At 39.1% G+C, this 27,060-nt stretch overlaps 1 protein-coding gene across 14 annotated transcripts in view; it reads right to left on the bottom strand.

The window, feature by feature from the left end:
* CACNB2 (calcium voltage-gated channel auxiliary subunit beta 2) overlaps positions 1-27,060 on the bottom strand; it is a 417,779-nt gene that overhangs the window by 134,851 nt on the left and 255,868 nt on the right. For 12 of the 14 annotated variants that reach the window (XM_066387392.1, XM_066387393.1, XM_066387407.1 and 9 more), the window contains one exon: positions 15,409-15,528. In XM_066387392.1, coding sequence (XP_066243489.1) covers positions 15,409-15,528 — 120 coding nt within the window. Of the gene's footprint in view, positions 1-15,408; positions 15,529-16,353; positions 16,817-27,060 lie in introns of those variants that run through there. The other 2 variants (XM_066387397.1, XM_066387405.1) reach the window with 1 other exon arrangement.

Genomic DNA, 27,060 nt, shown 5'->3' with positions numbered 1-27,060 from the left:
CAGCATTCCAATTCGATGCTTTATCCACTGCGCCACCACGGGTCAGGCGAGTGCAGGGTTTTGAACTGGCGACCTCAGCGTTCCAATTCGATGCTTTATCCACTGCGCCACCACAGGTCAGGCCCATAATTCTTGCTTTTTAATTGTACTAAGACACTTAGCAAAAGTATATGACTAGAAAAAAAAAGGTTCATGTTTTATAAAACTAAGCTATTTAAGAAAAAAATAAAGTTTCATTTTGAGGTATAAACATGACTATGATTTAAAATGAAAAATCTTTTCAGTTCTTGTATTTTCTGGAACCCAAATATCTTTGTATAAAGTCAAACTCATATGAAGGTTAAACTAAATTCTAGTCTGAAGATGGCTGCATGGGTTCAGAAACCTCAATTAATAAACTTACGCTCAAACATTAGGCCTTATTTTGTAGCAAAAGTAATCGAGTGTTCATTTATTAATGACTATAAGCTTAAATAAAATATTTAAGACCGGGATCTGTTAGCTGACTTTTGATCACTTGGATAAGAGGGTGCTGACCTAACTATCACATGGAAAATGCCAACTCAGAGTCAGACTATATGGTGAGATTGACACAAAACATTGGACAGTTCCTAAATCTCAGTGTACAGTCCACAGTAGCTGTGGGACCTTGGCCTTAGTGTGATCAACTTCTCCTCTCATTTTAAAGTAAAGAGTTGAATAAGATGGTGATGTATGTACATTACCATAGAGCTACTATTTAAATGTCTGCTTCGACTGAATTCCTGAAGATCAGGGCTTAATCATTTCATATTCCCTAGCATAGCATCACACACACACCACCAGGTAGGTGATCAAAATGCACATGTGCTGAATGCCTTAATTTATCATGTGGAAATTTTTATCTATTCAAAGAATTTATATGCTCCATTGTGTGTCCATTGTATGACTTCTTACATGCTCCAGAACATTTAAAGTCACAGAATTAAGTAGTGTATACCATATGCCAATGGTTCTCAAAGTGTGCACCAAGGCACCCTAGAAGATTTCCAGGTGTGCTCTATGGTATTCCAGAGAAATATGTGCCTGTTGGGGACCAAAAAACCAACAGAGTTTTTGGAGTTTAGATTTTGGGGGCAGAGGTGTGGGGAATTGGCTGTAAACTGACAGTCTGCCCAATCCCCACCTCACTTGGCTGATTAGGTTGCAAAAGGCTGTTGCTGTGGTGCTGGATTGTTTACATTACCCCCCATGTTCCCTGGAGAGACTGGAGGCAAGTTTCTTCTATCCTTTGTTTGGTGTAAAGTTAAGATGACATGTATGGTGGGGTTTTTCTGCACTCAACACAATTAAGAGTAAAAAGAGGAATTCTTCAACGTATTGACAAGGAAATGAGGTATTTGCCTTTCAAATACATGCCCAAACATTGAAGAAATCACTAGGATACATCAAGCTCATGTCTCTCATAAACATAAGAGTGAAAAAACTTAATACATTCGTGCCGGAACCTGCCAAATTTACTAACTCTTACTAAGAATGTATCTATATATATAAAAAGATAACTTTTTTGTCATTTTTTTTATTTTTTAATCCCTCTTTTTTATGAATTCTAAAAAGTGTAACTCAAAAAAATGTAACATAAAAATGTTTTTTAATGTCAGAATAAATTTAATTTTGGCATTTATTTCATTTACCATAAAAGCACGCTTGGACTTTATATTTATTTTCTTTAATATTTGATTTCATTATGAGAACATATTTCTCAAAAATTTGTATATAGTGTGTCTACAATTATTTGTAGGATTTTAAATGCGCCCTGACTTCAAAAAGTTTGAGAACCACTGCCCTATGCCAAAGATCTGCTCTAACTGTAATTCTGTGTGAATGTGTGTGACACACGGTTTGCCTCATAAGTAAACCTGTAACCTGACTTTCATCTGTAAGGAATGCAATTTGCCTCAAATGTAAGGTTACAACTGGTTCAATAAATATTTCATGCAAGGATGACTCAAGTTCCTCTAAAATAACAAAAGGAAGCATTACGTTGTGTATTATTCAGGGAATCAATCTAGAAAGCGAAAAGGCTGAAGTTCCCACCTTTTTGCCTAGGCTCCTGAAAAGCAACCTTTCTGACTAGGTGTTGGGAGAGCAGGGTGACCACAGTATTTATATTTAGCCTCTAATCGCCAAGATTTGATTTTTATTTTGTTTTTTAAGCTGTGGTCATTAATCCTGTAAGTATAAGAAATTATTAGAACTTTCCCTAGAAAGACCTAGGAATCACTAGAACATAAATAACTTTGACAGCTAATTGTGCAATTCATCTTCCCTCCTCAAACAGGATTTAGTAAAAATAAAACAAAACTTTTTCAATTACATCAATTTCTTCAAAACCTTCAGTAAAGCAATCTCTTTTTTTTTATTATTTATTCATTTTAGAGAGGAGAGAGAGAGAAGAGAGAGACAGAGAGAGAGAAAGGGGGAGCAGCTGGAAGCATCAACTCTCATATGTGCCTTGACCAGGCAAGCCCAGGGTTTCGGGCCGGCGACCTCAGCATTTCCAGGTCGACGCTTTATCCACTGCGCCACCACAGGTCAGGCAGTAAAGCAATCTCCTAGTCCTTATAACACCTCAACTCTCTGTCTAGTCAATTATAACAACTCACTTTACTTTTTTGGAGGCTATAATTTTTAAATCGTTCCTTTCACCTTTTTTACCCCTGATGAACAAAGAACACTTATGAAATCTCATTTCAGATAGTTTCATTGTGATATTTAATCTTCTCTCCTTAGCCCTACATAAACTATTTTTTTTCAGCATTCTTCATACAACCTACTTCCTAGATATTTGCTTATTTTTCCATTTCTCTCCAGGAAGATCATATTCAAATGGTTTCAGGAACATTCCATTTATATCTACAGTACTTTTAACCCAGAATACAGTACACACATATACCCTGAAAGCTCTTCTTTAACCGCCTATTAGGTTCCAGAAACTTTAGTTCAAGATTTTTAAGTGACGTTAAAAATGTAAAAATGTATTCATTCCAAATCAGTGGTATAAAGACCACAATCTAAACTTAAAATATGGAGGGGGGGAAAGGTGAGTATTTCATATATAAACTCTAGTGCTACTATCTAGACTCAGTAACAAAAAAAAAATAGCAGAGGTGATTAAAAACATCACCCTTTTGTTTTCATGGTTACCCTGTCTTTTTTTTTTCTTTTACCATTACAGAAAAAAATTGTTTTACCCCTTTAATTTTTTCAGAGCGTGAAACAAAGAGGTGCCCTAGCCAGACAGCGCAGTTAGTTAGTATCACACGGAAGCAGAGGTGCCAATCAGGGCACATACAGGAGGAACAACTTGATGTTCCTGTCTCTCTGTCTCTCTCTAAAATCATTAAAATAAATGTTAAAAAAAAGAAAAAGAAACAAAGTGGCAGCATGAGTGCATTCTCAGTTTAACTCAGGGGCTCACTGACTGGGTGAAAGGCCCTAAGAACAGAATCCTTCTAGACAGAAGCCTGGGTCCTTGTTCTAATTCTGCCATCTGAGAGCTCAATGACCTGGAGCCAGACCCGTCACTATCCACCATCAACTTCCTCATCCACAAGATGGGGTAACTCTACCTGCCCTCACTTCCTCACCAGGAAGCTGCAAGGACCAAGTGAAGTGAATCAATGAAGCTTCAATAATGAGACACTGTAGAAACATAGGCTATAATTACTACTTGCTGATGGTACAGCATAACAGGATCAATAAAATAAATCCAAGATAAAAAAAAATACAGAGTGATTCACAATAGCCAAGAGGCAGAAGTAGCCCAAATGTCCATCAACAGATAAATGGATAAAGGAAATGTGATATCTCTATAGAATGGACTATTATTCAGTCTTTAAAGAAGGGAATTCTGTCCCATGCTACAACATGAATGAACTTTGAAGACATTATGCTGAGTATATTATAAGCCAGTCACAAAAGGGCAAACCCTGTCTGATTCCACTTATGTGGGGGACCCAGAGCATGGCAGGGACTGGGGGGAGGGAGAAATGGGGAGTTGTTCTTCAATAGATATATTGTTTCAGTTGTTGGGGTTTTTTTTTAAAGATTTTATTTATTGAGTTGGAGGAGAGGTTAGTGAAAGAGAAAAACGCAAAGCATGAACTCATAGTAGTTGCTTCCCAGACGTGCCTTGACCGGGCAAGCACAGGGATTTGAACCAGTGACCTTAGCATTCCAGATCAACACTTTATCCACTGCATCACCGTAGGTCAGGTGGTATGTTGTTTCAATTTTGCAAGATGAAAAAGTTCTAGAGATCTGTTACTGGGAAATGTGAACAGAGTTAGCACTACTGAACTGTACACTTCAAAATAGTTAAGGGTAAAAAAATATACTTTAGTATGGTGAGTACAAGGTAAATTGGAATTGAGATTTAAAACAAAAATAAACCAAAATAACAGCCTTTGTTGGACACCTCAGTTAGCGATCACTCTAACCTTAGCAAAGCACACTGCTGATTAACAAAGGCTTTTTGGCATCTCTAGCTCCTCCTTCTACCCCCCTCCACTCCAGCAATGTTGAGGCCCCTGCTCACCATTCCTCCAGTATTTGGCTCACACTGCTGCTAGCCTAACACTTACCACATTACTCTCAGTCAGTGACACACATTTCTGGCATCATTACTAGACCATGAGCTTCTTGAGGGGAAAAACCACATCTAACACATCTTTAATTTCCGTCCCCTTAGCTCCCAGCTTCACAGCACAACTCCACTCATCATAGCTAATTGAAGAAATTCTATGCTTCCCCAGTTTTCAACATCTATCATTAGCTGTTGGCAGGGGAAGACTCAGGAGCAGAGAGGGGTTGACTGTGGTCAGCTGTGCATAAAGGTTTCACGTTGTTCCCCATTCACATCTGTCAGAGAAACAGGAGTGGAAGAATCAGGTATTTAGGCTGTGTTTAGAATGACACAATAAAGTTGTTCAGTGCTAGTTTGCTAAGAAAAAAAGAGCTTGAGCTGTGAAGTTTATAATAATCCTCCCCTCCCCTAGGTGTTACTCAGAAGACAGCATGTGAGAAGAGCAAGAAAGCATTTTAACTCATTCTTGATAACTGAGGCAGGACTCCGAACCAGTGAGGCTAAGAAGTACAGAACACACCTTGATTCTCAAGGGGCAAAGTTTAGTTTGGGAGACAGGACACATATCTGAGTCACAGGGATGGATGGAGATACCATCTGACTGGACATGGTGAGCTGCTGTGAAGGTCAAGCGACAGAGTCAATGCCAATCACGTCCCACTTGGGTCAGCAGCCACTGGACACTGCAGATCACACACACATAGCACTCACCACCAAGTTAGAAATAAATAACTCAGCTGTGATCGTGACCATATGTAATAGTGCATGGCGACCAAATACAACTAAAGAGGAAATGAAGATAGTGGTTTTAAAACTTCTGAGACAAACTCCCCATGGAACACTGACCTTGATGGCAGGAGCTTCGTGTTCCAGTGGCATCTGCCCAGGCCAGGCCCCTGACTGGGAACCCTAAACTTGACACCTGCCAGCTAGTGTAATTCCCGTGGACCCATGACTGAGCTTCCCACATAACTTATCGAAAGGTCTAGCAACCAGTCTCCACAGCACACACGGAATCTGAATCCAGGTTTCCCTGAGTTGAGTAGTTGTGACAGAAGAAACATGACCTGTTATATCTAAAGCATTTCTTATCTGACCCTTTACAGAAAAAACCTGCCAAACCCTGGAATAAAGGTTCATGTTTGGGAGGATAAAGTCAACACTGACAGAAATGGGGAAAAGAAAGGAAGGAAAAAACCGGGAAGCTCAATGTTAAATGGGCATAAACCTGACAGGTTTGCCCAAAGGGGAAGACGTGAGATACTAACAACAGGGAGAGAGGTCAGGGCAGAGGTACAGACAAAGGTGAAGCCATGAAAACGGTTGAGATAGTAAAGGGAAAAATGGCAGTGGCTCACAATTCATTATGGATGTGAAGCTCTATATTCAAAGAAAAACTTATATGGAAGTGCTATAATGTATCAAATGAATGGAGAATGCTGCTTCAGCTGAGTCAGGGGAAATACACAGAACACAAACTGCTGGACAGCCCTTGCCGCTGCTGACCGGGTGGTAGAGCGTCAGACTAGGACAGGCTCAGAAGCTTGAGCACCGGGTCGCTGGCTTGAGCAAGGGGTCACTCACTCTGCTTGTAGCCCTCTGGTCAAGGCACATATGAGAAAGCAATCAATCAACCACTAAGGTGTGCAATGAAAAATTGATGCTTTTCATCTTTCTCCCCTCCTATCTGTCTGTCCCTATCTGTTCCTCTCTCTCTCTCTCTCTCTCTCTCTCTCTGTCAAAAGAAAAAAAGGAGAGTTTTCTTCTGCCAAAAAAAGATGATGGGTGTGGCAGGTTGTTACAGAAAATGGCTGCAACACTTCCCAGGGTGGAATCTGCCTGGTAGTGCCCTCCCAACACCATGAGCTGAGACAGATGGCTTGCTCTGACCAACAACATTAGCACACATGACACAATAAGAGACCTGCATATCACTAACTGTTCTCTTGATGTGCTTATAACCCTGACACCAGCATGAGGGTGAGCCCACCAGCCTGCTAGGGAATGAGAGCCCACCCAGACAAGAAGGAGAAACCCAAGCTGACAGCTGCCAACCTGCAGACACAAACAAGAGGCCATCCTAGATCCACTGGTCACCAGCTCACCAGCCATCTGGCCACTGGTGCATGGAAGAGAACTGTGAACTAAGTAAAAACGGTGGTGACTTTAAGCCACTAAACTGAGGGCAGTTCGTTCGGTGGCAAAAGCCAACAGAGTAAGTGAGGAATCTTCTTGTGTAAAAGATGGTATAGGAATCAATGCTATAGGTACAGCATGATTACAAGTGCTGAAAAGTATTTCAAAATGTTATGAAGACACAAAGCTTTGCTTTTTCTTCTTATAGCTTTCAAATTATCTATAATGAGCAGTAATCACACAATAAGCAGTCATTATTATTACTGTAATTGTCAACTACAATACTTGGAGAAAGTTGGATATGATTATACCTACCCAGTCATACTTATCAGTTAACTCAGAGGATAACCCAGGTCTTTCTATTTCTTACAGGTAGAAAAAACGTAATGTAAATTAGTGTGTACTTGAACAATAAATTAACCCATGCTGCTGGGAGTTAGAGATATTTAGCCAGTTTTGTAATTCTATTTGGAAGGTAATTGCTGTACGCAGAAGAGAACTGACAGTTTTCAATGCAAAAATTAAAAGACAGCATTGAAATATATGATGGGAAACTAATGTCAGCCTGAAATGTTTTCCTAAGACTATCTGACATACTGTGTGTTTTCTATATGGAATTTCTCTGCTGGATTTTATTGTTTACCAATTAAATGTGCTTTTGTCCTATAAGCTGCCATTTATTTTAATACATGTTCTTTAGATCCTCTCCAACAGTGAGTCTTGTGGGTTGAAGAATGTATGCAATATAGACATAAACTTACACTTCCCTCCTACCTCCCACATAATTTTTTCAATAAGACCCATTTGTAAAAACATGTTTAACATTCTTTGAAATAAAAAGTTCATCTTTGAGTTGAAGATAAAAGAACATTCATGTTTCTTCTTTTTCTTCTTTCTTCTGAAAAATCAATTAGGGGAATATCTCCAAATGGGTAAGATTTCCTCCTTGTCTTATTATGAAAAACATTTTTTTCTCTTTCAAAGTATTTTTATGGATGAATATGGTAAATAAAATATGGTCAACTGAACATATGCTTCCTCCTGGAAATTTTTTTTTCCAAAAAATATACATGCACAGATGTAAACATCAGAAAGTGAGATGCAAGTAGATCAAAAGGTCAAGTAAAGAAAGCAATATACAGTGGCAATTAACAGAACAGAAAGATTGAGAATGTAAAATACCAGGAGGTTGAGGGCCCCTCTCTGGGGACACTGACCAGACTGAAAGAAAAGACCCCTCCCCCCCCAACCAATTGCCCTATAAAAGACCAACAGTCAAGAAACTTTTTTTGTGAGTCCTGGTTGGGTAGCTCACTTGATTAGAGCATCATCCAATTCACCAGGGTTGTGGGTTGGATCCCAGTCAGAACACAGGCAAGAGCCAACCAATGAATGCATATAATGAAGTGAAATGACAGATCGATGTTTCTCTCTCTCTCTTTCTCTAAAACCGATCAACAATTAAAAAAAAAGAAAAGCTTTGTCACACTCAGAGCTGCTGGTCTGTTTTACAATGTCTTGCTCTTAATTACGAATGAACAACCAGAAATAAAACCTATGAAAAAGCCTCCAGTATATAAAAATAAAACCAAATATTTAAGTTTAAAAAACCAGAGGCAGTCCAGAAATCTTAAAAAAATAATCTTAAGAGATATAAGAGAAAATATTACACCCACGTAATAAGAATAGGAATCTATAAAAGCAGAGATGAGAAGCAAGTTCTTGGGAATTAGGAATTTTCAATAATAAAAATTCCAATAGATATGTTAGAAGAGAAGTGGAAAAAAAAATCAGATAGAACAAAAAGACGGAGGAATAAGTAAGAAAAAAATTAGTACAGAAGAAAGCTCTCATCAAACATCTGACAAACTAGAGAACCAGAAAAAGAGAAAAATACTGTGGAAAAATTATCTAAAAAAAAGTCACTTTTCAGAACTGAAGTGACTGATCCTTCACAATGAACATGCATAAAAGAAGCCAGGCACAGTAAACAGTAAGACCCACACCAAAGGTCCAATTTCAAAATGCCAAAGGAAGAGCCGTTTTCAGCAGAGTAGGGAAAAATTTTAAACCACATTCAAGGACCAAATGACATCAGCAAACCTATCAGCAGAGCCGGCACTAGAAGACCACAGAACAGTGTCGTTAGAATTCTGAAGGAAGATGTTTTTCACATATGGATACTATACCTGCCAAATGATTAACTGTGAGGCCAAAGACATTCTCAAGTTGGCAAGATCTCAACAAAGGAACCTAACTGTGGAAGAGCCCGTATTTTCTTGCTGCCAAGTATTTCCTTACATTGGCCTTTCTTTACATTACTGATTAGGCCTCAGAGGCATTTCCCTCTTCCCCATTTCCCACTTTCTACTTCATAAGCTAAACTCCATCTGTCCATCCTGTAAAGTCTAGTTTTAGGACACCACCTCCTCCAAGGATTTTCTGTTCCTGACAGCAAGGGGCAGTCTTTTCCTCCGATGCTGTCAGATCTCTCGACTCCAGTAAGGTTCTTTTATTCTACTTCTAATTAGCATGATTTATGGCCAAACTCTTCTCCCTAGACCAGTGGTCGGCAAACTCATTAGTCAACAGAGCCAAATATCAACAGTACAACGATTGAAATTTCTTTTGAGAGCCAAATTTTTAAACTTAAACTATATAGGTAGGTACATTCCTTATCAAGGTAGCGCCCACATGTGGTATTTTGTGGAAGAGCCACACTCAAGGGGGCAAAGAGCCGCATGTTTGCCGACCAGGGCCCTAGATCAACAGTAGTTTTCTGCAGGCAAAGGTCAGCCTTTTTCTTCTTTGTGGCTCTGTCCTTTCAGTCCCTCTACTCAGCAACTGAGACTAATACAAGTTCTTTAATATGTAGCCATTTCACTTCATGAACAATAAACTTAAATTATATTAATCACGGCACAAAGAATACAACTTTGAACCTATTTCATCTCTGCACCAATTCCTTCTACATCTCAGAGTCCCTGTGTTTAGGGCAGAAAAGATCATCTTGGGGTGAAAGGAAAAAAAAAAGAAAATCATTATTTCAGTTAAAAAAAAGATGATCAGCCTGACCACACAGTGGATAGAGCATCGGCCTGGGACGCCAAGGGCCCATGTTTGAAACCCCAAGGTTACCGGCTTGAGCACAGGCTCATCCGACTGGAGCACAGGCTTACCAGCTTGAGCATGGGATCACAGACATAACCCCATGGTCGCTGTCTTGAATGCAAAGGTTGCTGGCTTGAGCAGGGGGTCAGTGCTCAGCTGAAGCCCCCTTGGTCAATGCATGTATGAGAAAGCAAGCAATGAACAACTAGAGTGCTGCAACTATGAGTTCATGCTTCTCATCTCTCCCTTCCTATCTGTCTCTCTTGCTAAAAAAAAAAAAAGTGATCATATGACCAGCAACCTCACTGCTACATACACACATGAGCAATGAAAACATGACTATACAAAAAAAAATGTACACAAATATTCATAACATCTTCATTCATGTTATGAATATGTGGAAACAACCCAGATCACCAGCTGCTAAAGGAATAAATGAAATGTGATACATCCATACAATGGAATATTGTTTGGCGATAAAAAGGCATAAAGTACTGATGCGTGCACAGATGAATACCAAAGACACTATGTATGCAAGTGAAAGCAGCCAGTCACAACAGACCACCTACTGTGTGATTCCATTTATATAAAATATCTGAAACAGACAATTCTCTAGGGACAGAGTTAACTAGTGGCTGCCTAGGGCTAATAGGGTTGGAAAAAATGGGGAGTGACTGGTAATTCAGACCACGTATTTCTTTTTAGGGGGGATAATGAAAGTGTTCTAAAATTGATCATACTGATGTTTACACGACTCTGTGAATATATTAAAAAGCCCTGAATTGTATGTACTGAATGAATTATAGCAAGCTGTTTTTTAAAAAAGATCAATGCGTGAATAAATTAAATTCACATATTACTTGTCTTTAAGGCAGAGTCAAAGCACACCAGTTTATAAGGTGAGAATACAAAGTATGGCAAAACTGAACAGAATCAAAATGTGCATTTTGGAGCCCAAAATGCCAAGTTAAAAACAACAACAACAAAAACCCAAAAGGTCAAATTAGTTGATATGTATTTGCCTCAAAATTAATATAGAATTTGTTCACTGTAAAGTTTACTAGTTTACGAGAAGCCACAAGGTGTAGTGAAAAGTACTGGGTTTAACTGAAAGCACAGAGTGCCTGATTATATTAAACATCTGTAGGTCACTTAATTCCAAAAGGCAGTGTCTCTGATTTTACCACTTGCCAGTCACCTTATTTCTCAGGTGTATTCTTAAGGCAAATTAATGGGTAGTGTAGTTCATATTGATAGAGGGTCAGGCTCTGCTAGTGCTGCTAAGTTTTATTCCAGGCGTTGGCACAGACCTCTGCACGGGCTCTGCAGGGTCAACGAAAGCATCCACTTACAATGGCTTTCTGTTTGAGAGATGCTATGATGCTTACAAATAAATCTATAAAACTTTTGATTTCTTCAAAATGGATGCGCAGTGTTTTAAACTAACAAAAATTAAATGATGAATTTATATATTTTTCAACTTTAAAGCTTCATTTTGAAATAAGTCTCAAGAAAGGCACAATAATATATTTTAGAGGGGAACAGATAAAAATAATCTAATGAATGAATCTCTCTATATTCCGTCTTCAAGAATATTAAATTAAAAAAATATCGAAATTAATAAACCAGACTTACCAAACTATGATTTTAACATAAAGTAAACTTAAATCTTAGTCCTAGCTTTTTTCAGAACATATTAAAATTCATACTTACCCTAGTGTAACTCCCTTGACTACATCAAAGTTGGTTTTTTTTGACAGAGACAGAGAGAGGGACAGATAGGGACAGACAGGAAGGGAAAGATGAGAAGCATCAATTCTTCGTTGCAGCTCCTTAGTTGTTCAGTGATCGCTTTTTCATATGTGCCTTAAGGGAGGGTGGCTACAGCAGAGCGAGTGACCCCTTGTTCAAGCCAGCAACCTTGGGCTCAAGCTAGAGACCTTTGGGCTCAAGCTGGCGCCCATGGGGTCATGTCTATGATCCCACGTTCCAGCCAGAGACCCCTCGCTCAAATTGGTGAGCCTCCGCTCAAGCTGCAAACTCGAGGTTTTGAACCTGGTTCCTCCATATCCCAGTCTGACATTCTATCCACTGCGCCACCACCTTGTCAGACCAGGGTTTTAAGATAATGATCTAATTTTTAAGAAAAAGGATGTAAATGAACTATATTCACTAAAATAGGAAGTAGCCTTTCAATTATTTTAGCTTTGTTTTAAATTCTCATTTTTTTCATCTTCTATGTTATTTGTAACTATAAACTTTTCTGTCTGTATTACAAGTAACATGAAGCTGGTCTGATTTAGGATCAATATTTGATCCACGCTAGTTTGCAAGATACCATATTTCCCCATGTATAAGACACACTTTTTTCTGAAAAATTCGAGGTCTATAAACTGGATGCGTCTCAGTTATTTTTTTTGCGGTTGTTTTTGCACTAATTATTGAAGACAGTCATTCGTCATCAGACACAGATGAGGACAAGCTAATGGATGGAGTTTTGACAGTGATGAAGAGTTGTATGAATTTTATGAACATAACTTGAGTTCAATTACTTTATATAATACATTTCAAATTTCAGGCCCCAAAATTAAGGTGTGTCTTATACATAGGGAAATACGGTATTTAAAAGTTCTATGAAGCCTGACCGGTGGTGGTGCAGTGGATAGAGTGTAGATGAAACACTGAGGTTGCCAGTTTGAAAGCTGAAAGCCGGGCTTTTCTGGTCAAGCCACACATGGGAGTTGATGCTTCCTGCTCTCCCCCCCCCCTTTTTCTCTCTCTCTCTTGTTCTCTCTTTCTCTCCCCACCTCTAAAATGAATAAATAAAACCTTTATATATAAAAAAGTTCCTCTATGAAGTTGTGTTACTTAACTCAGGACTCACAGCAGTCATGGACAAAAATGTGCCAATCAGATTAACTGAAGACTTTGAAAACCAAATCTACAACACCTTGGGTTCTATGATGATGTGGTATAATTCTGAGAAACATTTTAGTAGGTGAAAATCACATGAATAAATTAGTGCAAATCAAACACTCTTGTTTCTGGAATATAAACTTTTTTTCTTTTTTTTTTTACAGAGACAGAGAGAGAGAGTCAGAGAGAGGGATAGACAGACAGGAACAGAGAGAGATGAGAAGCATCAATCATCAGTTTTTCGCTGCAATACCTTAGTTGTTCATTGATTGCTTTCTCATATGTGCCTTGACTGCGGGCCTTCAGCAGACCAAGTAACTTCCTGCTCGAGCCAGCGACCTTGGGTCCAAGCTGGTGAGCTTTTCTCAAACCAGATGAGCCCGCGCTCAAGCTGGCGACCTCGAGGTCTTGAACCTGGGTCCTCCACATCCCAGTTTGACGCTCTATCCACTGCGCCACCGCCTGGCCAGGCTAGAATATAAACTATTTTATTTTTCTCTTTGCACCCTAGTACAAAATGTAGAAGGTGAAATTCAGCTTCTAAACTGCAACATTTACTAGCTACACTGCAAACCTGTGGCAATTAACTTTACTAGGCATACATTCTTTGTTTTTTTGTGTGTGTGTGTTTTTTTTTTGTATTTTTCTGAAGCTGGAAACGGGGAGAGACAATCAGACAGACTCCCGCATGCGCCCGACCGGGATCCACCCGGCACGCCCACCAGGGGCAATGCTCTGCCCACCAGGGGGCGATGTTCTGCCCCTCCGGGGTGTCGCTCTGCCGAGACCAGAGCCACTCTAGCGCCTGGGGCAGAGGCCAAGGAGCCATGCCAGCACCCGGGCCATCTTTGCTCCAATGGAGCCTTGGCTGCGGGAGGGGAAGAGAGAGACAGAGAGGAAGGAGGGGGTGGGGGTGGGGAAGCAAATGGGCGCTTCTCCTATGTGCCCTGGCTGGGAATCGAACCCGGGTCCCCCGCATGCCAGGCCGACACTCTACCGCTGAGCCAACCGGCCAGGGCACTAGGCATACATTCTTTACTGAATTTTCTTCTGTTTTATTTCATCTTAAATTTTTATTGTAGTAACAACATTTAACAAGAGATTTGTCCTTTTAATAAATTTGTAAAGTACAGTACTGTTAACTACAGGCACAATGTTTGCTGTTCAGCAGATTTCCACACTTATTCATCTTGCATAACTGAAACTTTACGTTTCACCATTTATCCCTCCCCCGCCCCTAGCAACCTTGTCTCTGCTATGAATTTGACTACCCTAGATATTTCATGTGAGCAGAACCATACAGTGTTTGTTCTTCTGTGACTGGCTTTTTTCACTGAGCATAATGTCCTCCTGTTTTAGCCCTGTCGTCACATCATGTTTTCATGATTAACTTTGGTAGAGCAGATGAACTGACAGAGACTGGGCCACACCTTGCTTAAGCAGCTCCCTGCTCCTGCTACTTATGGGTGTCTTGCAGTCAAGACTGTGTTGTACCTAGGATGACTCCCCGGGCAGCGAGGTGAGAACACTGTTCTCCTGTATGGAGACACTGCTTTTTAAGAGTCATGGCCTCCTGGCAGTTTCTCTGTAAATTACCATGGCAGCTGTGCTAAAGGTCATGAATATTACATAAGGGCTGTCCATGCTTCCAAACCACAATCTCCAAGCCATGATTCCCATAGCAACACACAGAGATTTCCCTCATTTCAGAGATGTAGCAGCCAGCAGAAATATTCTAACATTACCCTCGATTTTTCAACAAGATCAACAGTACTTTTTTTTCCAAAGCAATAATTTCTTAAAAAAAAAAAAAAACCCCAACAACTTTGTTAAAATATGTTGACTTGAAAGTTAAGAGCATCACACACACCAAGGTATGTTAAAACTGAACAACAACTTCCATGCTTTAGAATAGCGGTTATTCAAATGGCTACATGGAAAGGGGAATTCAAATCATGACAATTAGTGAAATCTAATCCAGTCTCAGCTAAATTCTGTACTTATATATTTCGTATCTGATTTCCAGTCTTCCTTCCATATATAAGCATGCACTTTATTATTATAGGATGGAGAGGAATGCCCCAAGGGAAGAAATGTTTCCAGTTAACAAAATCCTTTGTTGCTTTATTTATGAAAAGTGTAATATGATTTATTTTTTTAAATATAAGACATTACTATTATAAAGCACCTATGGAGTAAAATCTGGGGACCAGATTACTGAAATAAATACCAAAATAAACATTAACTTGAAGAAAGTTTGTTTTTCTAAACAGAGAAGTAGCCTGCTGTAAAAATAAAGTAAGATCATTTAGATATCAGATACAGTTTTTTTCTCTTTGTATAATCAGGGATCCTTTTGTGTGTCTAAATAAACCATCCACCATGGAAACAAGTTGCTTGGATTATAAAATAACATAAAAGGCAAGATCACATTTATATATCACACTTCTTTTTTCTACCAAGGGAAGAACATAAGCTCATTTCTTGTACCTCTTTTAAACCAGACAATGAAATACTGTAAGAACCCAACAATACATTTTAGGGGAAACATCCACAGGTGGTCCATCATGGACCCGGTACAACCGGCAGAGAGAGCTTGGCAGGGAAAACGATTTTACCTTTGCTTTTTCCAACTGGGCCTGGGCCTGTCGCTCAGCTTCTCTGCGCACTGCCTCCCGATCTTCCTCCAAAGACACATCTGAATCGGATGGACGGCTGGTGTAGGAGTCTGCCGAACCCTGGAAAGGAAAACTTACAGTTTAAAATAGATTCCATCTATGACGTTGGCATTGGAAATGTTTCATTGGCACTACAATTAGCTTCCTAGATTTTGCTACAAGTTCCTGAAAAGAGGAGAAAATAAACCATCTCATGGCAAACCATCTAGAAATATCATATCCTGGTTTGCAGACCATTCACTAGGGTAGCTACCTAGCTGTGCCTACCAAGTTATCATTCCTTCCCAAGCCTTCTGTTACAATTACTGTCCTTCCTGGAAGCCAGAACAAGTTCCTTTAAAATGAAACCAGCTCTTCCTGCAGTGCAGGGCTGAAGGGCACAGATGGTTTTCAAGGATGGCTTCAAGAACAATCTACATGCTAAAGCAAGTATTTACAACTAGAAAGAAGATACCACTAATAAAATACAAGAAAGTCAAACGAGTTATAAACCTCAACTCTCCAAAACGTCACTACTAGGAACTGACTCCCACTTTAATCTTAAGCATCCTTTTGTACCTTTTTATTCATCTAACACCTTCTCTGTCAAAACTGTAAGACAACAGCAGTCAGCTCCACTCACTGTTTTAAGCAACACATTTTCCCAATACCTTTAAATAGAGATTACCATAACCTGTCTCCAGAAAACACCTGCCCGGGATATCTCCTTTGACAATAAATCACGACCTAATAAAAGGAGCTCAGAAAATTACAAGACTCTCCCTGGCTCCCTCTCCTACGATTCAGATCATATTACTAAGTAAAGAAGCCCATGCCACTCACGGAAATAATAGCAAAAGCAAAGGTAAAATAACGCCTCCCCAAACGAAAAGCCCTGGAGCTTACACAGGTATCCGAATTCTTCAGCCTTCCTCCCTTGGCTCTTTTCAGAAGCCTGATCCAGGTGGCCTTCATTAGCCAGACAGCGCCTTTCGCATCCGCAGCTGCAGCCCCGGGCACAGACCGCAGGCGCGCGCACAGCCCTGCGGAACAACCTCCGCTCCTTCCCCAGCCATGCTCCGGGCAGCCCTTTTCTCGCTCTCCTGCCTCCGGGGCTTTCACTGCCTACCCGGAGAACTAGAATCCAAGGAGATTCTTAAATTTCCCATCCCAGAGAGCAAAACAAGCATTCGAATGCTTTATATTGTTTTGAAAATCAGGAACACTTCAAGTGCGTTGGAATATAGGCACCAACTCTTTCTAAACTTACTGCATCTTACTCCCCTGAATATTCTCTTCCCTGCTCTTTGGTTGTTAAGATTATTTGTAAGAGAACCTTAAAAAAACAAACAAACAAAAAAACCTAGCGCAAAACGTATGCAGTGATATTTGCAAGTACAAAGTTCAAGCCTTATCTTCAGAGATCTGGAGGGAAGGGGGGCGGAGGACGCACTCACCGCACTGGGCATGCTCCATAGGTAGTCTTTCACAGAGACAAATCACACGCATTGTTAGTCTGTGTCAAATTGCTATTTGCATCCGAAGAGTAAACAGCTGGAAAGGGTTTTGGTTCTCTAGTAACTGACTCAAGATCTACTTGTCATGTTTATGCTTCAGATAAAACATTCTCTCAAAGCCACAGCATGTAATCTTTTTATTTAATGATCCCTTTCCATAACCCTGATTGCCGAGGGTCTATATCCTATGCCATGAGAATTCATATATAATATTATATCTATATCTAGATATAGATATCTAGATATAGATATATTATTGGACAGCAAAAATAAAAAAATGTTCATCAACCATAATAGCATACTGCTTTTGATTGCTTGCAACTTCCCAAACAAGATGCGAAAGAAAAATTTTCCCATTTAATTAGGACGTGAAAGTAATCACAGCTCCAAGGCATGAATTTAACCAAGCTCAAAATGACTGAACTGCTCCTCCAACTGAGAAACTACCGCTTGAAATAAAGTCACTGGAATACATAATAGTGTGAATTGTTTTAATAATAATTATAAAGAGTCAAAGCTTGGTTGGATTATAGCTTGAGTTAGGTTTCATGGAACAATTTAGTCCAAATTCTTCTTATAATTAAGGCAATTGAGGTTTGAGAAGGAAATTTACTTGTTATTGATTTCCTGTACTAGTGGAATTACATTTTTAAAGTTTATATGTGAAGAAATACACACTTTCAGGTTTCTTGAAGAAAATGACATTTTTTTTTAAATTTTATTTATTTATTCATTTTAGAGGAGAGAGAGAGAGAGAGAAAGGGGGGAGGAGCAGAAAGCATCAACTCCCATATGTGCCTTGACCAGGCAAGCCCAGGGTTTTGAACCAGCGACCTCAGCATTCCAGGTCGACGCTTTATCCACTGTGCCACAGCAGGTTAGGCGAAAATGACATTTTATTACAGCATCCTAAGTTACATTTTGTTGGAGTGTGGTGGGGGAATTATTTTATACAGTATTATGTAAATGAAAGAAAGGCATTTCTTTCTTAAGAATTTCTTCCTTACTTTCTTCCTCGCTTCCTTTCTTTCATCCTTTCAGGTCTGGGCTTAGACTAGTCTTCATGACATAAATATTAAAAAATATAGTAGAATAGGGGTTTTAGAATAAAAGTAATAGATTGAAAGCTTCTTAATGGTAGTATCATTACATAATTAATTATAAGTTTCCTTATATTGTTATGAAATGAATGCAAAATGCATGGAGGATATAAAATGCATTTCAATTTTTTGTTCAAGTAAAATTTTCCAGGGAGATAATGTCTTTCTACACAGACACATATAGTATATAGGAGGTAACCAGAATGTTACCTGAAGCAGGGGTAGCACAGTAGATAATTACCCAGAAGCACAATTTTAGGCTCCATAAAAGGCCTCAGGTTCACACCGAGTCACCTGCCAAAAGTCCAGGTCACACCTCAGTGAGGACACAAAGTTTGTCATAAAGAAGCCCATAATGAGAATTAGAGTATTAAACACACACAATGTATGTGATCTTTCCCCTGTTTTAAAAAGTAAGATTTAAAAAGTCCTTTGCTAATAATCAGATGTAGCTTTTTTTGTTGATGTGTGACAGTCAGAGAGACAGACAGGAAGGGAGAAAGATGAGAAGCATCAGTTTTTCCTTGCAGCACCTTAGTTGTGCATTGATGGCTTTCTTATATGTGCCTGAGGGGCGGGGGGGGGGGCTACAGCAGAGTGAGTGACCCCTTGCTCAAGCCAGTGACCCTGGGCTCAAGCTAGAGCCCATGGGCTCATGTCCATGATACCACACTCAAGCCAGCGACCCTGTGCTCAAGCTGGTGACCCGTGCTCAGGCCAGCAACCTCAGAGTTTTAAACCTGGGTTCTCTGATTCCCACTCCAATACTCTATCCACTGCGCCACTGCCTGGTCAGGCCAGATGTAGCTTTTTATTGCAGTCACTTTAGGACAGGTTTCCAGGTTTAAACAATTAAGTGGTTTAAAAGAAACAAACAAACCCAAACTGACCAGGTGGTAGCACAGTGGATAGAACGTCGGACTGGGACGTGGAAGGCCCAGGTTCGAAACCCCAAGGTCACCAGCTTGAGCCTAAGGTCACTGGCTTGAGCAAGGGGTCACTTGCTCTGCTGTAGCCCTCCGGTCAAGGCACATGTGAGAAAGCAGTCAATCAACAACTAAGGTGCCGCAGCGAAGAATTGATGCTTCTCATCTCTCTCTCTTCCTGTCTGTCTGTCCCTATCTGTCCCTCTCTCTGTCTCTGTCACAAAAAACAAACAAATAAACAAAACCCTCTACACTGACTTTTGGGAATGATCTTTGGAATATTTGAAACAATATATTAATCCTTAATGATTTTACAATATGAAATGTGACTATGAACTGTAGCTTATGAAATGCTTAGAGGAGCTTATAGAAGGGGCCACATTACTTTCACACCTTGTGCCTGTAACAGTATGTACTTTCAAAATTCTTTTCATTATAGAAGTTACCATGCACCCATTATAGAAAGAAAGACACAAATAAGGTCACCTTATATCCTACCACCAAAGATAGTCATTGTTAAATAGCATGTTGTAGCCTCCAGAGTTACTACAATTTTGAAAGTCACCCTCCCAACATGCACATTACAATTAATCTCCTTCCTTCTGGGAGTGTGAGTATATGCAGTTAGAAGTGATAGAGCTAATTAAACTTTGCCTTTGGTACCATATGGACTTTCTGGGTCATTCTGCCTGAAGTTGTCTTTAGTCAGGAACAGCTGGCAGCCATTTCCATTAACTCCAGAACAGCTTCATTACAAGATGTACCCTGATCTCTCCAGTTTTTACAATGTGATTAACTAGTCTTTTGTAGTATTTGTCCTTGCAGGTACATGTTTAGCTAACCACATCTCTTTTTCTACATGTTTTGTGTGTGTGCGCATGTGTGTGTGTGTGTGTGTGTGTGTGTGTGTGTGTGTGTGTGTGTGTCAGAGACAGAGAAAGAGACAGAGAGAGGGACAGACAGACAGGAACGGAGAGAGATGAGAAGCATCAATTCTTCGATTTTTTATTGCAGCTCCTTAGTTGTTCAGTGATTGCTTTCTCATATGTGACTTGACCGAGGGGCTACAGCAGAGCGAGTGACCCCTTACTCAATCCAGCGACCTTGGGCTCAAGCTGGTGAGCTGTGCTCAAACCAGATGAGCCCGTGCTCAAGCTGGTGACCTCGGGGTTTTGAACCTGGGTCCTCTCATCCTAGTCTGACGCTCTATCCACTGCGCCACTGCCTGGTCAGGCTCCTTTTCTACATCTTAATGTTCTCATTCCTAATTGTTCAGGTCCAAAATACAACTAGCACCTAAGGTCTACCAATTGGTTATCCAGAATCTTCTATGTTTATCCTTAGAACTCTCACTCTAAAGATGTGTCATTTGCTTTTAGGAAATTTTAGTTTAATGGAATTAATTTATGCTTGTATATACTATTCAATTTCTGTTTTTTCCCAAACATTTTTATGTCAAGTATTGACACAAAAATGATTACCCTGTTCCTTTAGCACATTTTTTTTGTCTTTATAAAATTGGGCTTTTTTTAAAAATAAAGTTTATATATTTCCAGCATCAGTTACCTGGAGTGTTCCAGTGTTTTCCCTTTTAAAGTCAAAATAATGAGAGTTAAAAACCTCTTCAAGAGTGACATTTTTTATCCCAAATTGTTCATCCATTTCTGTATGACATTTTAACTTGAAGTCTAAAGCAATACTCTTGGGCAGAATCAATTTCTTATAATATCCTAAGGTCACCAAATTTTAGACAGAGTTATGGCGCATCCAAAATCCTTAAGACTTCAAACAACCTCCTCATGTAGAAGACTATGCTAAGCCAACAGCAAATTTGACTTCAATTGTTTCTTCCTGACCTACCATGGGATAGACAGACATCCCACCACCATTCTGACCAGGCCCACATTTTCTTTAAATGAAGCAAAATAGAATAGACTTCTGAGGACCGAGAAGAAAGGTTCTCTCTCCTGTATTGTCTGCTTGTTTTGGCTGGGGGTGATAATTCCTTCATTTCTTGTATTATCTCTTTCCACAGTTTAGAAGAATTAACTTTTTTTTTTCTGTAAAGAGATCTGGATCTCTCTAAGAAAATAAGTATTCCTTGTGTTTTGTTATTTGTTGGGTTTTTTTTTTTTTTTTCAGAAACAAAACGATACACTGTTCATTGATAATGAGTGTTCCTGACACTAAAAATTCAAACATGATGTTGGTAGGCTATTGAGATGAAGCACATTTTCATTGCTATTGTATTTAGTTTGCAAATGTCACAGAATTCCTATTCAAATACATCCAGTAATGAAATCTCAAATGTGATTGGCCTACCATTGGTTTAATATCAAAATATTAACGAAAGTCAAGGTAATCAATCTATGTAAGTTCAACCCTGTGTGGTACTTTTATGATTATATAAAGGTTTAAAGCATTAGCTTCAATTTTCTCAAGAGCATAGGAAAGTTTATGAATTTTGTGTGGTTATAGTATGTGTAAGGATCAAGAAAAGATCAAATTGTTAGATTCAGGAAAGTGTGCTGGGATTGCCAGAGTGTAGACGCAGAGACAGGGAGGTAAGGATAGGGACCCTGTAAGGCTAAGAACAAAGGAAGACAAACGTTTGCATTCCATTGGTTAGAGACCCTTATCAGAAGTTTATGTTTGAAGTTCACTCATGAGCTAGACCCAGCCCCTGTTACTATGCTATGTGCAACTCCCTTAGCAAATAAGTGACCGCTATTTTTGCTTCTGTATTATGCTTGCTTACTTAGGATATATAAGGAACTAGCTGTAAGCGCCCGGGGCGGTTCCCATTTGCAGCTCCTTCTGAGTACGGTGTCTCCGGACATCAGGGAACTCGCCCCTGCGCAGGTGAAACTGGCCAATAAAGTTACATCTATACCTACCTCTGAAAGTCTCCGACATTTGTTTTTTATTATACCCAGTGGATGCTTCAGTATGTACTGATGAAGACATTACACTTAACCAAAAAAGTAAACCCCCCAAAATCAAAAATATGCATTTTGAACTATAAGTGCTATAACTGTAAGTTAAATGCTGGGAATATGATTGTGATAGGATTAAAGCTTTCTTTCTATCACAGAACTGGATATTCTAGTGATAGAGACCAATTTAAAAAAAAATTTATCAGCAATTACAGTGAGAAAAAAATAAAACATGCTAATTTAAAATAACGATGGGAAGATGACAGTTAGAATAAGATATTCAGAGGTGATATTTAAGTGAAAACCCAAAGGGTAAAGAAAAATATTAGGTCTGGAATATCTTGACAGAAGAGATGTCTAGGCAGAGAGAACAGCATTTGCTAAAGCCCTGAGGGCAAAGAATGATTAGCAGTTTGAAAAATGGAAAAATAGTCAGTATAGCTGACAGGCTACTTTTTCAGCCGTATTTCAGATCTCTTCCCTTCTCTCCTCTCTCTCATTCCACAAGTAGTACGCATTCAGGCACACCTAGAATATGGATTGTGGAAATCCTTTTTGTTGATACGGCATCACCTCACGGAAAAACTCCTTACACATATTTGATTTTCTTAATTAGAAGTAGCATTTAAATTGTAAGTAAATTCCACTTTATCGGAACAGTCTTGTCTTCTGAGATTTAAACAAAGTTCTCTGACTTTCTTCCTTCTAAATACAGCACTCTGTCTTAAAAGCTAAAGTAAGTATACTTTTTAGCTTGTTCTATATTATGTTAATAATGAGGGCAATCAATTTACTTTAGATTAGATTATGTATTTGAATGATAACTATCACTAATTTTTAATGAATGCATACACTATGCTAGGCACTGGGTTGATTCACAAGCATTAAATATATAATTTAATCTCTAATCATTTTTTATTCTTACTGATGAAAAAACAGGCAAAGAGAAGTTAAGTTACCCGACCAAGGTTATAAAACTAATAAGCAACTGAGGTAGGAGTTAACTTTTAGCAATCTGAATGCAAGTCCCATGCATACATTAATTCATGTAATAAAAGCTAGAACATATCCCTAGATGCAACTGATGTTTCTATTAATCAAAAACACCCCCTTCTGTCTTCCAGGGACATGTATAGACATTTCTAATGGTCAAAAATTCCATGATGACTGCCAAGTTCATAGCTATATCTTTGCTAAACTTTGGTGGGCTCTCTCTCTCTGTCTCTCCCTCTCTCTCTCACTCTCCCTTTCTCTCTCTCTCTTTCTCTCTCTCTCTCTCTCTCTCTCTCACACACACACACACACATACACAGATTCTCAAATTTTATCTTTCCTAATGGCAGTGAAGGTACAGTGAGGGTCCAATAAAACACAGATAAGTTCTCATTCATCGATGTAATGTTTTGTGGAAAGAAGTATTCAGACTTGGCTGCTACCTTGAAATTTTCCTCACATCAAAGAGCTCCAAGTTGTAAAGCATTATTTTCATTACTCATCTATACTAGAAAGTACATAGTAGAACAGGAAAACAAAGGAAGTTAAGAAATTCAAGAAACTGGCTATTTAAATCTTCCTCTCTTCCCTGAAAATGAGCATAACTTGGCAAACTGGCCTTCAGTAGCCTCTTTGGCAGCTCGTGTTGACTGAAATCTGGCTGGAATTCAGGCGCCTTCTGGGTAACCTTTCAGTTCAATAGGAATAGCTGCTAGTTTTCAGCACTGAAGCTGAAGCCATTAAAAAGCACAAATGGTAGGTGTAGAGCACAGAGCTGTGACTAACAAATCTTTGAGTAACGTCATAAAGTGTGGGTTTGATGGCTGTTTATATTTTGTATAATAGTTTCTGTCCAATATTTGCAAAATTTGACAGTCAAAAAGAAGCACTTTAAAAAACTTAGATAGATGGCTAATTTTAATATTATTTTAAGTTTGCATTTCAAGCATAGGATAAATAATTTCCCTTCATAATTATAATATAGCATTGTGTGTGTGTCTGTGTGTCTGTGTGTTTTAGGCCTTTAATTACAGATGGTGATAAATGACAATAATTTTTTGCTCTCATATAATTTTTCTTTATAAAAGCTTTACCTTTCTGTCATGAGAATAGAAAGGAGTAGGCAAGAAGCAGAAAAATAGTACTTAGGAGCGGTGGACTCTCTCAAAATACCACTAAAAAGTAAATGAGAGAAAAGGAGGAGTGAATGAATCCCATGTAGGAACTTTTTGGTAGAGGACTTCACGGCAAGTTTAGAACCTCTGCAAGGACATCACTCTGTCAGTCTTTCTACTGAACCATTCCAATCAGCATATGTACATTCTGTGTTTCTCTTTGCCTAAGAAAACCTTCCTTTAACTCTATTTTCTTGCTAGCTCCTACCCCATTTCTTTGTTCTTGTTTGCAGGAAGAATGCCTCCAAGTTGCCTCTGCTCACTCCAGTCTTCTCTTTCAGTTCTCTTAAAGCTACTCTCTCCCACCACTCCACCAAACTGTTACTCAAGGTGACCAATGATATACAGCCAAACCGTGTGGTCAATTCTCAGTGCTGGTCTTAACCTATCAATAGCATTTAGATTTAGCATAGTTATTTAACATCACCCGCTGTCTTTTATTCACGTTCTCAACGTGGCTTCCGAGAAACCTCTCTCTTAGTCTTTCCTATGTGCTGTCAGTCCTTCTAAGGCTCCTCTTGCATTCATCTCTGACACCCTCCCTCACACACACACCTCCTTCTCTCCAACCTCACCGGCCCCCTTGTTGCTCCTCACAGGCACCAGGAATGCCCTCTCCTCAGATTGCCACAGGACTGCCTTTCACCTCCTTCAAGGTGAAGGAAATGTTTAATCCAGGTTCTTTTCTTCAACTAATTTCCCAGCCCCCTTCATTCAGATTCCTCTGACTGGGAAATAGAATGAGAAATAGCTAACTATTTACCAATCCTGCAGCTTGTATGTCCAGTCATCCGACCATTCCTCAACCCCCTTACCTAGTTAATAATATCCCCATCTCTCCCTTCTATCTTGGTGCGGCCATTTAAACTAGCCAGTTGGGGAAAAAATAAGATTGTACGGTCAACACTCCAGCCAATCAAACAAGACCCAGCAGCCTAGGGCCTGCGTTAGGAATAAAAACAGAATTTGCCCTCTGCCTGCACGTTTATAGCAGCAGCTCGCCCTTCTGTAGAAGTTATTAAAGTTGCCTTGCTGAGGTATTTTGTCTCCATGAGTCTTGCTTAATTTCATCTCTAACAAAGTCTTGCTCAAACATCACTTTCTCAGTGGGGCCTTCTGTGACCATACTATTTAAAATGGTAATCCCACAGCCTGCCCCATTATCTGTACTGTAATCTCATTATGCTGTTTTACTTTTTTAAAATAGTGCTTTTACCACCTATCATGCAATATAACTTATTTATTATATTTACTGTTTAGTGTCTGTCTCCCTCCAACAGAATATAGCCTTCACGAAGGCAGAGATTGTTTTCTGTTTCGCTCACTCATTTATCTCAAGTGCCTAGAATAGTGCCTGGCACAGAATACATGCTCTTTAAGCATTTTTTGAATGAATGAGTGAATAAATAAAGGTTACCAGAGAGAGTCTATTCTCCTTCACATCTTACATCTTGAGGCTCTTCCACAATAAAGGTCCTTTGTAGCATTTTTAAATATTTTTAAACATTCTCATGCCTCTTCCCCCCAAAAAAGTATCAACAGCAATTTGACCAACTCATAGTGAGTGGCCAATAAGTCTCCCTTACAGTGAGTAAAATAATCAAAGATTTCAGCGTGAAGATATACTATTTGGAGTTTTATTATAAACCTCAATAAATACCAAATTTGTTGACTTAGTGTAAAAGTCAACTATAGCAGTGGTCCCCAACCTTTTTTGGGCCACGGACCAGTTTAATGTCAGAAAATATTTTCACGGACCGGCTTTTAGGGTGGGATGGATAAATGTATCACGTGACTGAGACAAGTGTCAAGAGTGAGTCTTAGATGGACGTAACAGAGGGAATCTGGTCATTTTTTAAAAATAAAACATCATTCAGACTTAAATATAAATAAAATGGAAATAATGTAAGTTATTTATTCTTTCTCTTCGGACCAGTACCAAATGGCCCACCAGTCTGCGGCCCCGGGGGGTTGGGGACCACTGAACTATATATAGGTCATTTAGGCAAATGTGTCCGTAACAAACAAGCCACTCAAGAAAAAAAAAGAAAGAAAGCAAAAAAAGAAGGTCATTATATTTAAAGTTTATATAACATCCATCTTTCAAGGAATTGAAGAGAGATTTTATATTTTGAAAAATATGATTAATGTTTATGTTCTAGGAAGCTTCTTTTCCCATTAATTCCACTTCTTCATTCCAGGGACTCAAAGTTCCCATCCTAAAGCTGCTAATGACTCATTGTGCAGCCAGAGGCAAGTCAGGTAAATATTCTCTAGGCTACGCCCTCCCCCCATCCCAAATGAGTATGCTAAATCAAAGCTACTAGAAAGAACAGTCTTGAATTTTTTGCAGATGATTCAAAATACATTGTAAATATGATATACTGTATGACTCTTTAGTACTGATTGTTACTTCTCATGCACTCCCCCCTTTCTATGAGAATAGACTTCAAATTCACAGCAAAAAATGTGAGTATACATACTTCTAATAAGACAAAATATTTTAAAAATCCAGCCAGCAAAGGAGGAAGATATTTTTCCAGACACTTTTGAGTAATACATTTAAAGGAATGCAACTCACTAACTGGACAAATATAAAATTCTGAAAGAACTTAGGGGAGCTCCCTACCACTAAATAGAGGCTATATCAAAAGATGACATGTCCAGCTGCGAGCCTTTCCTTGAGTGGCATAACAATCAACCAGTAAATCTTGGCTTCTGCCTTTCAGGGCAAATTCTGCCCGATGGCAGTAAACAGGCAATCCACAGACAGTAAAGGATAATAATCCTCTGTGTATTCCACGGAACCACACAGCTGTGAAAAGGGGTGTGATTTCAGTCCTTAAAGAATTGACTCTCTAAAATTCTTTGCACACTCAGAAGTTATACTTTCATAATTGATATGAAAACCTATAAAAGATCAATAGATAAAAATAGACAAAAGTTATGAATAACAAAATTCACAA

The sequence above is a fragment of the Saccopteryx leptura genome, chromosome 5, assembly GCF_036850995.1.
Source record: "Saccopteryx leptura isolate mSacLep1 chromosome 5, mSacLep1_pri_phased_curated, whole genome shotgun sequence".
NCBI lineage: Eukaryota > Metazoa > Chordata > Mammalia > Chiroptera > Emballonuridae > Saccopteryx > Saccopteryx leptura.
Note: the sequence above shows the minus strand (reverse complement) of the source record. Positions and strands in the feature narration are given on the sequence as shown.